This window comes from Xyrauchen texanus, chromosome 26 (assembly GCF_025860055.1).
Source record: "Xyrauchen texanus isolate HMW12.3.18 chromosome 26, RBS_HiC_50CHRs, whole genome shotgun sequence".
Lineage (NCBI taxonomy): Eukaryota > Metazoa > Chordata > Actinopteri > Cypriniformes > Catostomidae > Xyrauchen > Xyrauchen texanus.
The window spans coordinates 33671082-33685413 of record NC_068301.1 but is presented as its reverse complement, the minus strand read 5'-3'; the positions used below and the strand labels follow the sequence as shown (position 1 = coordinate 33685413).

Sequence of the window (14332 nt, the reverse complement as noted above, 5' to 3'; positions counted from 1 at the left end):
CATTATAATGGAAATATGCCCAAAGGAATCAAATTGATAGCCCATAGAGTTTTGGACTTATAGATGCATGCTGTTTACATGAACACAGCCGTTGTAAATTAAACTTATGAGTCCTGAAAACATGTTAATTGAAGGTATATGTACAGTGTTGAAAAAGCTTAAATGATTTTGATGTTGTCTGTACTCACCCTCTATCTCCCTGCTGCAGAATAATCATAATGATTACATTGTGGTTTTTCAGACGGAATCGAACATGTGATTGAGTGTGTGCTGTTTGGTATGGACAGGCTTGCTGTGTGTGTGTGGTGTGTTTGTGTGTGTGTGTGTGTGTGTTTGAGTGCTTGATTTACCTTGGATTGCTTATTCAGGTGCTGCTCAATCCAAGAGAACTGCTGTCCTGCTTGTTGTTCTTTTAGAGCAAACAGAGCTTTTGCGCTCTTGATAAACACCTTTTACCTAGGATGCTTTGTGCAGCAATGACCCATTATGCTGTAACTTGCTTCACCAGCTGCTGATTTTGAGTGAGCCTTTTGATTGATTGATTGTTTGTTTATGTGTTTCTTTAGGTTAGGTCATGGGTCTCAGCAACCGGAGGGGGATGCAGGATTGAGTCGTGACAATGAGCAGCCTGGACCTTCACACAGGGAACGACAGCCCAGCATGTCTGAAACCATGCCACTCTACACAATGTGCAAAGAAGACCTGGACAGCATGGACAAAGAGGTTAAAAAGCACACATTTTAACTATTTATGTCCATATTACAATTACAATACAAAACGAGATATAAATAGGACAAATTCTTATGCACACAAGGCACCATCAATTTTCTTCATGAGCACCATCCCACAGAATTTGCAGATATGAATGTTAGTGAAAAAAAGCACAACCAGACTGTGAATTATCCCTGTGTACCTTGTCCACTGGTGTAAATAACTCCCACAGTTACACCTCTCTTCAAGTTCTGTTAAGTGTCAGTGCTGTGCTGTTGACCTTTATGGTATTGTTTATAGCAGTGTGTGTTTATTTAATTCTCGACAGACAAAGTTCTATTCCTCCCATATCACAAGGTTTTAAGATTCAGAAAAGCCAATTAAAAATCCTGAACAAAACCCCTACTCAAATTCCCAAACGTAAGCTAGAATTAATCGCCCACTGAGATCTGGAGCCAACGAATATTAATGCCAAGGCTGTTTGAAGAGGTTATGAGGAAGCAAATTACTCTGATCATAGCAAACAGCAAATTGAATTGCTAAGAATTTTTGACAAAGGGCAATTAAAATCATATTCCTGTCTGGAAAAAAGTGCATTTGCCAAAAAGAAAGTTCAAAGGAATACTAGCTTACTACTAAAAAAATACTGCACATTGTACATTATATACTGCCTAGTAATAATAAAAACAATAGTAGGCTAGTAGGTTGTCACAACCATGAGCCAAAAAAGTCTGTTAAAAATCATTGCTGTAATTACTCACGATTCATTTGTCACATTGGAAATGAAATGGTTCATGTACTATACTGTGATAAGTTTTGTAGGTTAGTATGCTATTCTGAACATATCCTGGGATATATCCAATATTCCATTGGTGCATCTTTCCCTGTCACAATAGCTGAACCAAACTTTTGTTCCTGACTTTAAAAGAGTAGAGTCAAGACTTTGAAGGAGCATACATACAGATATAAAGGACAAAAGTTTTTGAGAATTGGGTCTTCTTGTCGTCGAGCTGGATCTATATTATTGCTGTGCGATATGAGTCTTGGCACCTATATTGCCCTGTTTATTTATGAACATATCGCCTCTCCTCTTCTGACCTTGCTTTTCATTAAAGGTCATCATCCTACTGGCCTGATCTGCTTTATTTATTAATGATTTAATCTAATGATTCAGATATCATCAGAATTGGTCATGGCCCCTGTGATGAAAAGATGTGCATCGAATTTTAAATCATGCATGGATTATTTCTGGGTTCTGATGATTTTTTTCACAGCTTTGTAGCCATCAGCAAGACTTGTAAAGCTCAAAATGCTGTGTCAGAAAGAGAAAGTGAAAGAGAAAGATGCGCCTCATGGGTTCCTCATAAAATAACTGACCTAGAAACATTGATTCAAAGCTCCTTTGACTTCTTTCTCATTTGTCTGGTCTGTCTCAGATCTCCGCTTACCAGTTATAACATCTCAGCAGTCCATGTCAAAACCTGTCATTGCTGACAGTGTTCATAACCACTGTGCTGCGCTTCGGGGGTCATACTCAATGGTTTCATATTTAGTTTTAACTTCATGCTGACTTGCATGGCTGAAGCTAAGACTTACCTTGCCTTTAACAGCAGTGGATTGTACATATACAGTTTGACAGCAAGTATTTTTTACTGTTGAAAGTTTTTGTCTGCATAACAGGGTAATTGATTATTTTACAGGTTAAGTTGAATGCACACAAGTTGGACATTAATTGATCTGGCCGATAAATCAATCTGTCACTAGTTAAGGCAAATATTCTGGCTTCCCCATCATTGCTTGACTCGTTGGAGGATGATGTTTATTTATAACACCACTTATATAATATCAGTACCATCATGCACTGGGTAGGTACAGAAAAAGATATGTTATTCTTTTAAAAGGTTGTGTTGCATCATAAAGTGTGATTTGTCTGTTTACTGGAAGCATCCATTGTGACAGACAGGGCATCTAATATTAAAATGACTGGGAGCATCAGATTTGAACAAGCTCCTGGTCTAGACCAACTATCTATTTAAAGACTTTATTTGGACAGTAAACCTGTAAAACATCCAGACATGGAAATCCCATAAAAGAGAGATCCCACAGTGAGGGTGCAATCAGCCCAATCTAGAAACCTAATTTGTCTGGTTCTGTAGCCATACCCAAGCAGATTTTTCTTTCCCTTACTTTCTTATGAGTACCATTTGCCGCTGCTAAATTTATTCCCCACTGGTCTATCAGTCTTAGAGAGTTTTTGGTGAATAGCTCCCCGCACTCTCTAAAAATGACAGCTCATTAGAGGTGCAGGAAACCAACGTGACTGGTGTTGCTATTCAGGGACTTTGCGAATTGGAATATCAAGGAGGTTAGTCTTTTGTTCACAAAAACTCCTGAATGGAACAGAATAGCTACTTAGCATGTGGAGAGAGACTGGCTTTAATATAAGTGAAATCTGAGGTTGGTTGAAGGTAAATGGGTATTAAAAAAATGGGCAAGACTTTTTTGGCTTGTCCATCAGGCTAGTGGCTCAGATTTCTGCTTATTCCCTGCCAACATTTCATTTAGCAACATATTTTTCTGTCAAAAACATTTATACTTTATAGGGATGCAAACTATTCACCTTTCAGTTAAAGTCACCTTTTTTTAGCTAATTTGCCAAAATTGTTCGGTAAATTTTTCTAAATGTTCCTTATTAAAATCACTTGAAAGTGTTACTTTACGCTTAAACACTTAAAAAAAGAAAATAATCAACTTAAAATATACATCTGGAACACCTGTTATGACTTTCTAACCTTTTTCAACTTTCATGAGTTTCCATGCCTGATTATATATATACTGATGAGCCAAAACATTATGACCAATCACAAGGCCACATTTCAAGGTCTGTGTAGATTAGATGGTAAGCGAACAATCAGTTCTCATAGTCAACGTGTTGAATACAGGAGTAAAGACCTGAGCGACTTTGACAAGGGCCAAATTGTTATGGCCAAAGTGGTGAGGACTTACCAACAGTGGTCTGAGGAGGGACAAACCACAAACCGGAGACAGGGTGTTAGGCTCCCTAGGCTAATCAATGTGCAAGTGCAACGAAGGCTATCCTGTCAAACCAACAGAAGGTCTACAGTGGCACAAGTCACAGATAATGATGGTTATGGGAGGAATGCGTCAACACAGTGCATCGGACGGCCGTGTACGCTGTTTACCTGGGGATGTGATGGAACCAGAATGCACTGTGGGAAAATGGCAAGCCGGTGGAGGGAATGTGATGCTCTGTGTAATGTTCTGCTGGGAAACCCTGGGTCGTTCATTCATGTGGACATTAATTTGACACATGCCACCTACATAAATATTGTTGCAGACCAGGTACACCCCTTCATGGCAGTGATATTCCCTGATGGCAGTGGCTTCTTTCAGCAGGAGGATGCACCCTGCCACACAGATTGTTTGGGAATGGTTTGAGGAACATGATGAAGGGTTCAAGGTTTTGCCCTGGCCTCCAAATTCCCCTGATCTCTTTGGGAATTGCTAGACCAACAAGTCCGATCAACGGCTGCTCCACCTCGTAACTTTCAGGTGCCTGCTATCGATAGTATGGTATTATGTGCCTATTTTACACAATCAGTTTCATTTGTTATCTCATAAATGCAACCAAAATATAATTTAAAAAGTGCAAATCCAGTATCCACATTGGGACACCCACAACAAAATAAGATGCTTCTGTTTTTGAAAAAAATAATACAGGAAAGAAAATACAGTAGCATACATGTTGTGGTCAATCGTTTGATGACAGCTCATTGCTTTGTGGTTTGTGGAGTGAGGTAAACACTAACCAATTTTTTTATGTGATTATCCCCCAAATTTATGACTGCCCCATCACCCAAAATATGGGAAAAAAGTACAATTTGAGTGCCCCAAACATCACACATACAACTTCAACCAAAATTCTAGGATCTTAACACACCCCCAAAAAACATGGATTGTGCCTCCATCTTCTAATTGGCATTGCCAGCAGGTGGGTGTGTCTTTAAGACCAAGCCTATACAATTTAGAGGGGGTCCAATAGAATCTATGTATTATCTTGAATTGCATAAGGCGCACCCTTGCATCTCTATAGACAGACTTGACATTTTTTTAGAATCCTAGCCCCACACTTCATTCCTCCAGTACCAAGTTTAAATCTTCCTCCCATAATCTCTTGATAGAAGTTAAAGCTCCATCCCCCAGACTCTGAATTAACAGGGAGTAATACACTGATGCCTCATGACCTTTTCCAAAAGCAGTAATCACCTCTCCCAGAGTATCTGCTGCTTTAGGGGTGTGTGTGCTACTCCCAAAAATAGTACAGAGCAGGTGGCGCAGCTGTAAATACATAAAGAGCTGAGATCTGTGAATCTCAAAGTGTAGAACAATATTTTCAAAAGATCTCAACACTCTACTCTCATATAGGTCACAGATTGTAGTAACCCCCTCACAATCCAAACTGAACAGCCGAAAGGGGACTGTTGGGCCTCATGTATTCAGTCAGATACAAGACAAAGGCAGGCCTAATAAAGTTGTAAAGCCTGACTGAGGCCCACAAACAGTCCTAAATCTTACTGATTAAAAAAATGTGCCAAAATCAAACACAGGGAATACAAAACAGACTACAAATCCCAAGAAGCCTTGCTCATTTTACAACTGTGAAATTCCAAAGGATCAAACTCTCAACTCCTATTGGATGAGGCACTCAACAGAACACCCTTCAAACATGATGTCATCGGGAGTAGAAGTACCTTTGAATTCCTTCTGAACATTGCTTCCAGCAACTTTGCATGCCGTATGTAGCAATCTCGTTGTTATAAGGAAGTAACGTACAACTTTAAACTGTGGCCATACAATCTCCATCTTGCCTGGATGAGTTGAGATTACTCTTTGTCCACCGAACATTAACGGATCCGAAGGCGACAGTCGAGCAATCCGCATCTTCACCCGTTTGTCTGCAGAAGTGAAGAAAGAAGATTTCTCTTTCATCTTCAATCGAGTGGACGTCGCTGATTTCTCTGCCAGCCTGCCGAGAATCAGAGACAGAGCGAGGAAACGGCTTCCCATCATCACCTTAGCCTCGAGGAACCGAGTTTGAGTCAAACGACGGATGAACACACATTCTACTCGTGTCCTCACGCGGTTCAAGTCAGAGGCTACGTCTGGGCAGATAGAATATTATAGTGTGTTATTCTTGTGTATCAAGGTTATTGCTTGTACAGTTAACGGACCACTGAGTCCACTCATTGCTGTTAATAATACTCAAGGTATTACTGGAACATTCTGTTATCACGAATGAGATTTGCTGTGTTGCAATCCAACACGTTGGACTGTTGTGTATTTACGCCATCACAGATGAGACCGGCACACTTAGTTTATCCATTAAAGGACCAAAGACCACGTAAAAGGTTACGAGCCTTTCACTGCGTCTCTGAGTGATAAACCAACAGTTGCCTTTTCTCCCACAATCGTGAAACCGGCTTTGGTGCCGCCACTTTATTCTCTCTCTCTCTCTCTCTCTCTGTCGTACTAACCGCACACACACACACACGCGACCCCTCACAAACATTTGGCTAGTAGATAACTTTGTGATAAAGCTCAGCTTTGTCCCCAAGTTGTCGTACAAGCAGAGACACGCAGTAAACGGGCAGACGCCATTAACCGGCCAAACCCTCGGGCCGGAAATCTCGCGTGACGTACTCTCCATGAGAGTCACGTCCGCCATTTTGTGCGTGTCACTCCACACACACACACACTCCTCGTGTTATATGCTTATTTTTGGTTACTATATCTAATCATGTCACTGTTTAGTTTGTCGAAAGTTTATTGACTGCATTGTATTGATTATTAATTGATATTACTGCATCAATAAACTTTGTTATATTTCAAAGAGAAGTGTTTTTGTTTAATTTTCATACACATGTGTCAAAGGCTGGCTGAGGATGTCAGTGCTCGCATTCAAGCCTTCATTGTTCCCTTTTTAAAATTGATATTTTCCGGACATCGATTTTCCTAGGAGAACAATCTAATATTGAAACCGTTATACTGTCTGGTTATTAGTCCCTGATTCCAGGGTGGTTCCCCGGCTATATTAATTCTTATTAATTAATATTCTATTGATTTTGACAACTGACAATTATCTTTGATTATTGTTGAATTTGAAGGATCAATAAGCTAGTGTTAATTCTAATCAACGTTCTATTAATTTGAATAATTAATGATTATCTTTGATATAAGATATGATAATAGGGTGTATCAAATCTCACCGGTTTAATGACAAAAATAGTAATAAAACTAGCAACCCATTGCATGGCGCCACGTGATTCTCAGGGTATGTGCTATTTTCTTTTTTTCTAGCTACAACTTCCACAGTTGTGTTGAAAAATACCATTATAGTTTACTCTGATAAATGGTAGTAAGGGTGTTGATGTAAATATTTGAAAAGACTTGATGTTGATGTAGGGGCAGGGCAGGTGTTTTTCCCTTCATCAGTGCTGTTCAGAATGTCTGGGCTGTCCAGATACTTTAAATGTTCGAATTGCTCCATAGCGCATTAAAATAGAAAATTGTCATGTAGAATTCAAATGAGTCACATGCGCCACGCTATAGAGGGAAGCCCGATTTAATTGCACATTTCTAGGGAGACCTGGTTGACGCACACCCTCATCCGTGTCCCACATGAGAAGTGAGATGAATATCATAAGGTTGCTGCATCGGCTGGCGGAAGTGCATGAAGACGTGGCTGGCATTAGAGTCTCAAAATGAAGATGTATCTTAAAAATATACACAATGTTAACGTGTTGCATCGATGACGTCACATCATTGGTTATATGATCGATGCATCAATCCAGATTGATGGATCTTTTCACCCCTAATATATATTTTAAAACTTTCAACATTAAGTTTTCATTACCAAAAAACTATTGTTAGAAACACACTTTTGTTTGAAAACAATTGCATTTGGTACAAAATATAACTTCCTACCCATTCTTACTAATGAAACCATTTGACCTTCACCCATCCTTTAGTCCAGCAGACCCTGGGAGACTGCAGTCCATTCAGACCTTCGGCCTCTGCTCACACTCTTCTGAGCTTAACATTCAGACATAGAAAATGTCACATTAGCACAAAGTGCCTTAGGTAGCCTTATAAACAAAAAATCTCAACATTTCACTCACCTTGCTGATAGCTTGATGACATTCTCAAAAATTATTCTCATAAAACCCCATTGATGGTCGCTGGATAATGTTACATTGGTGACATTTAAAATTGCAGAATTCATAATGTGCAATACATAAAATAAATCCAAATGTTCAAGTTGGCAAGTCTTAAAAACATATTTAAAATCATTGGACCTCATTCATAAAACTTTCTTAAATATGTGTAAATTGGGAGTAATGGTACCTTGGTGACATTTAAACTATTAGAATTCATAACAATGTGCAGTACATGTATGTAGGACTATGTACCGAACATTTATTTATAATTTACATTCTGCATGTGCTATATGATTCAGGCCCAGTGAACGTAAGATGCAGTGACACAGAAGAGCTGGCCAGATAGGGCAAGAGATGGTTCCGTTAACTTGCCCCGAAACACTCTTTCCATCATTATTGTTGAACTCTGCCTCACCCTTTCATACCTGAGAGTATCTTTTTTTTACGTATTTTTTGCAAGGCTGCTCGCAGTAAATAGGAACTTGTTGAACTCGGCTGGAGTGCTGGCTGACCTGTTTAGCAGTAATGCTTCCCTTTAATTCAAGGCAAAATAGCTTTCCGTCTCCCACATAATTACAGGTTCTGAAAAGAACAGAGAAAGATTTTAAATGTTGAAACCTTCTGTTGTGAGGGTAAGTGAGGACCCAAAAGCGAATTAACAAAAGGAGTCTTTTAATGTAGGTTCAAGTTGCCAATAATGAAAAACATAAATCTCTCCTTGAGAGAATAAAAGTGAACATAAACAACCCGCAGAGTGGGCGATGCAAAAAACAGAAAACTTCTTAATACGCTGAGAGGCGAAACAATGTAGCAGCCGAGGGTAGCAGTGAGCGGCAACTGGCTGTAGGTCTCCCCCAGGGTTGACAAGGGTCGAGGAAGCCAGGCGAGCTGGACAGAATACAAATAACGGGTGTTAGGAGTGAACAGGTAGTTATGTGAGGCGGATGCCTACAGGACAGGCCTGGACAGCGACAAACCGGACAGAGCATGTATTCCTAGGAGAGAGAAACTCAAGTGAGAATTTGACAAAGGAAGCAGCGAAAACAGAGAAAGAAGTAGAGAAGACAATCAGAGGAAAACGGGAACAGGTGGGAATGGAATTAGCGGAGTATTCAGGGAAGATAGGGAACAGCTGGAGAAGGAGAGAAGAGGGAAAGGAGAGGTAACGAAAGAGGGCAGCAGAGGGCGACAGAGTAAAGAGAAAAAACAGGGACAAGACATACCATGACAAAACATAACACGACATAACAGTACCCCACCCCCCCCTCAACGAGCGCCTCCAGGTGCTCCCGAGGAAGAACCCTGGCGGCTCCGGAGGAAATCATCGATGAGCACGTCCCGAGAGGGAACCCATCTTCTCTCCTCGGGACCGTATCCCTCCCAGTCAACCAGATACTGATGCCCACGACCCCGAGAACGCATATCCAGGATCCTGCGGACCCTGTAGATTGGAGCGCCCTCAACCAGAATAGGGGGGGAAACAGGACGAGTGGAAGAACGCACAGCGGGTTTAATGCAAGAGACATGGAAGACCGGGTGAATACGTCAGAGGTGGCGGGGAAGGAGAAGTTGTACCGCAACAGGGCTGATGATTTGAGAGATACGGAACGGACCGATGAAGCGCGGGGTCAATTTACGAGAGGCGGATTTGAGGGGAAGGTTGAGAGTGGAGAGCCATACCTTCTGGCCGCGGCAATATCGAGGGCTCTTAGTTCTACGCTTGTTGGCAGCTCTCACGGTCTGATCTCTATAGTGGCAAAGGGCAGACCGCACACCCCTCCAAGTGCGCTCGCAACGTTGGACAAAAGCTTGGGCGGACGGAACGCAGGAATCGGCGAGTTGGGACGAGAAGAGCGGGGGTTGGTACCCGAGGCTACACTGAAAGGGAGACAAACCGGTGGCGGACGAAGGCAACGAGTTGTGGGCGTACTCCGCCCAGGGGAGGTTCTCGGCCCAGGACGCGGGATTGCGGAACGAAAGACTGCGCAAAATGCGACCAACAGTCTGATTGGCCCATTGGCTTGACCGTTAGATTGAGGGTGGAAGCCGGACAAGAGACTGATGGAAGCACCAATCAAACGACAAAACTCCTTCCAAAACTGAGACGTGAATTGCGGACCTCTGTCGGAGACGATGTCGGATGGGAGGCCATGAATTCTGAAAATATTCTCGACGATGATTTGCGCCGTCTCCTTAGCAGAGGGAAGTTTGGCGAGGGGAATAAAATGAGCCGCCTTAGAAAACCGGTCGATGACCGTGAGAATAACGGTCTTACCCGCCGACGAAGGGAGCCCGGTAACAAAGTCTACAAAAACAGGGCCCAACGGGACTGACGGGCGTTAAGACGCTTGGCGGAACGAATATACTCAAGGTTTCTATGGTCGGTCCAAACGACAAACGGAACGGTAGCGCCCTCCAACCACTGGCGCCACTCGCCTAGAGCTAAGCGGATGGCGAGCAGCTCGCGGTCTCCCACATCATAGTTACGTTCAGACGGCGATAGCGATGAGAAAATGCAGCGCAAGGGTGGACCCTGTCGTCAGTGGAGGAGCGCTGAGAAAGGATGGCTCCCACGCCTACCTCGGACACGTCAACCTCGACGATGAACTGTCTAGAGACGTCGGGAGTAACGAGGATGTGCGCGGACGTAAAACGGTTCTTGAGAAGATCAAAAGCCCTCTGGGCGGAAACGGACCATTCAAAACGCGTCTTGACAGATGTAAGGGCAGTCAGGGGGGAGGCCACTTGACTGAAATTACGGATGAAACGTCGATAGAAATTAGCGAAACCGAGAAAGCGCTGCAGCTCGATGCGTGATTTGGGTACGGGCCAATTAATAACCGCTTGGACCTTAGCAGGGTCCATTCTGATACCCTCTTCAGAAATGATAGAGCCGAGAAAAGTAACAGAGGAGGCATGAAAAATACACTTCTCAGCCTTCACATAAAGGCGGTTCTCTAACAGGCGCTGAAGAACGTGGCGAACATGCTGGACGTGAACTTGAAGTGACGGCGAACAAATCAGGATATCGTCGAGGTAAACGAAAACAAAGATGTTCAACATATCTCTCAGGATGTCATTAATTAGTGCCTGAAAGACAGCCGGGGCGTTAACGAGGCCGAACGGGAGAACCCGATATTCAAAGTGTCCTAGCGGAGTGTTAAAAGCCGTTTTCCACTCGTCCCCCTCCCTAATGCGAACGAGATGGTAAGCGTTATGAAGGTCCAACTTAGTAAAAAACTTGGCTCCCTGCAGGATCTCGAAGGCCGATGACATAAGAGGACGCGGATAACGATTCTTAACTGTTATGTCATTCAGCCCTCGATAATCAACGCAGGGGCGCAAGGATCCGTCCTTCTTCTGAACAAAAAAAAACCCTGCTCCGGCGGGCGAGGAGGAGGGAACGATAGTACCGGCAGCGAGAGAAACAGATAAATAATCCTCTAGGGCCTTACGTTCAGGAGCCAACAGCGAGTAAAGTCTACCCCCGAGGCGGAGTGGTACCCGGAAAAAGCTCAATCTTACAGTCATACGAACGGTGCGGCGGAAGAGAAGTGGCCCGGGACCGACAGAACACCGCCCGCAGATCGTGATACTCCCCCGGCACTCCCGTCAAATCACCAGGATCCTCCTGTGAAGAAGAGACAGAGGAAAGGGGGGGAACAGCAGACATTAAACAATTCACATGACATGACACGTTCCAAGAAAGGATGGTATTCCTAGACCAATTAATAGTGGGGTTATGCAGAACTAGCCAGGGATGGCCTAAAACTATAGGGGTGAAAGGGGACTGAAAAATAAAAAAGAAATAGTCTCGTTATGATTACCAGAAACAGTGAGAGTTAAAGGTAGCGTCTCACGCCGAACCTTGGGAAGGGGACTACCGTCTAAGGCAAACAGGGCCGTGGGCTCATCTAACCTCTTTAGAGGGATATCATGCTCTCGTGCCCAAGTCTCGTCCATAAAGCAGCCCTCGGCCCCAGAGTCAATCAAAGCGCTACAGGAGGCAGAAGCGCCGGGCCAACGGAGATGGACAGGTAGGGTAGTGCAAGACATCGAAGGAGAGACCATAGTAGTAGCGCTCACCAGTAGCTCTCCTTTTACTGGTGAGCACTGGCTTTTACCGGGCAAGAGGAAACAAAGTGGACAGCAGAACCGCAGTAGAGACAGAGGCGCTTGATAATTCTTCGCTCCCTCTCCTTAGCGAATATGCGGATGCCCCCCTGCTGCATGGGCTCGGAAGCCACGGTGCCGGAGGAGGATGGTAGCACTGAGAAGGGGGAAATAGTGGTAAAAGCGAAGTCCTTTCCACGAGTCCGGTGAAGCAGGTCGAGCCTTCTCTCAATCCGGATGGCGAGCTCGATCACAGAGTCAACACTCGAGGGAACCTCTCGGGAGAGAATCTCATCCTTAACCTCCGCGCAGAGTCCCTCCAAAAAACGAGCGAGTAAGGCCGGCTCGTTCCAATCACAGGAGGCAGCAAGGGTGCGAAACTCAATGGAGTAATCGGTGACGGATCGCATACCCTGACGAAGTGAAGACAAGACCCGTGAAGCTTCCTCACCGAAAACAGAGCGGTCGAAGACCCTTATCATCTCCTCCTTAAAGTCCGAATAACGGTTGGTGCATTCAGCCTCCACCTCCCAGATCGCTGTTCCCCACTCATGAGCCCGTCCGGAGAGGAGAGATATCACATAGGCGATGCGTGCTCTGCACTGGGAGTAAGTAGAGGGCTGAAGAGAAAACACAACGTCACACTGAGTGAGGAACGCGCGGCATTCAGTAGGCTCACCAGCGAAGCACGGGGGTTATTAAGCCTGGGTCCAGGTGAGCCGGAGGGTCGTGAAACGGTGGCTGAGTCGATGCGAAGAAGGTGTATCTGCTTGGTGAGATCGGTGACCTGAACAGCCAGGGCTTCGACGGAATGACGCGCAGCAGAGAGCTCCTCTTCGTGTCTGCCCAACATAGCTCCCTGGAACTCGACAGCCGAGTGGAATGGATCAGGAGTCGCTGGGTCCATCTTGGTCGAATTCTTCTGTTGTGTGGGTAAGTGAGGACCCAAAAGCGAATTAACAAAAGAAGTCTTTTAATGTAGGTTCAAGTTGCCAATAATGAAAAACATAAATCTCTCCTTGAGAGAATAAAAGTGAACATAAACAACCCGCAGAGTGGGCGATGCAAAAAACAGAAAACTTCTTAATACGCTGAGAGGCGAAACAATGTAGCAGCCGAGGGTAGCAGTGAGCGGCAACTGGCTGTAGGTCTCCCCCAGGGTTGACAAGGGTCGAGGAAGCAATAGTGGTAGTCCGCTTCTCTCGCAGCGCCAGGCGAGCTGGACAGAATACAAATAACGGGTGTTAGGAGTGAACAGGTAGTTATGTGAGGCGGATGCCTACAGGACAGGCCTGGACAGCGACAAACCGGACAGAGCATGTATTCCTAGGAGAGAGAAACTCAAGTGAGAATTTGACAAAGGAAGCAGCGAAAACAGAGAAAGAAGTAGAGAAGACAATCAGAGGAAAACGGGAACAGGTGGGAAGAGAATTAGCGGAGTATTCAGGGAAGATAGGGAACAGCTGGAGAAGGAGAGAAGAGGGAAAGGAGAGGTAACGAAAGAGGGCAGCAGAGGGCGACAGAGTAAAGAGAAAGAACAGGGACAAGACATACCATGACAAAACATAACACGACATAACACCTTCAGTGACCAACATGTTGACCTCAGTGAAATTGAATGTTAATTGTTGCCCACAAGATCACTCTGAGAATATTTTAATGGTTTTAGGATTGTGACATCGCTCTCCATCCCTTCTGCTCTCCCGCAGTCATTATTCATCTTCTCATGTAAGTGTGCAAATAAACAGAGGTGGCATCCACTCAACCGGAGACTCCACTCCAGATTAATTATGTTAATTGTTGACATCCATATCCCATATAAGAGGTCAGCAGTGATCTCTCTCATTGGAAAGTGTGGTGTGCTGACTCACAGTAAATGCTTTGTGCTAAGACATTTTAATCACTAATTTGTGAAAAGGTCATTTGCAATTTTACTCTATTTTCCATGCCTCGATCCCCCCACCCTTAAAAGATCTTAAATCTTTTAGAATCTGCACTTTTGCATATTTATAATTAATGCACAGTGTGCAGTTATAACACACAGGAGAATCAATGGCATCATGTGTTGGGGCTCTAAATTTCAAATATGCAAATAAATGAGATTGGAGATGTGGCAAAGCTTACGATTTTAAGCAAATAACAGCTTAACTTTCAGCCTGTTCCTCGGTTTTCATATGGCTTCAGAACACTTGAAACATTCTGCACAAGTTCTATAGACCACTTTTATAGTGCATTATTTGTATATTTTGGAGAACAACAGCCCCTGGGAA

General features: G+C 43.8%; 1 protein-coding gene across 2 annotated transcripts in view; it reads left to right on the top strand.

Moving 5' to 3' along the window:
• Positions 1 to 14332, top strand: part of LOC127619591 (RNA polymerase II subunit A C-terminal domain phosphatase-like) — a 148964-nt gene that overhangs the window by 70300 nt on the left and 64332 nt on the right. For both annotated transcript variants that reach the window (XM_052092477.1, XM_052092476.1), the window contains exon 11: positions 567 to 723. In XM_052092477.1, the coding sequence (XP_051948437.1) occupies positions 567 to 723 (157 nt within the window). The remainder of the gene's footprint in view (positions 1 to 566; positions 724 to 14332) is intronic.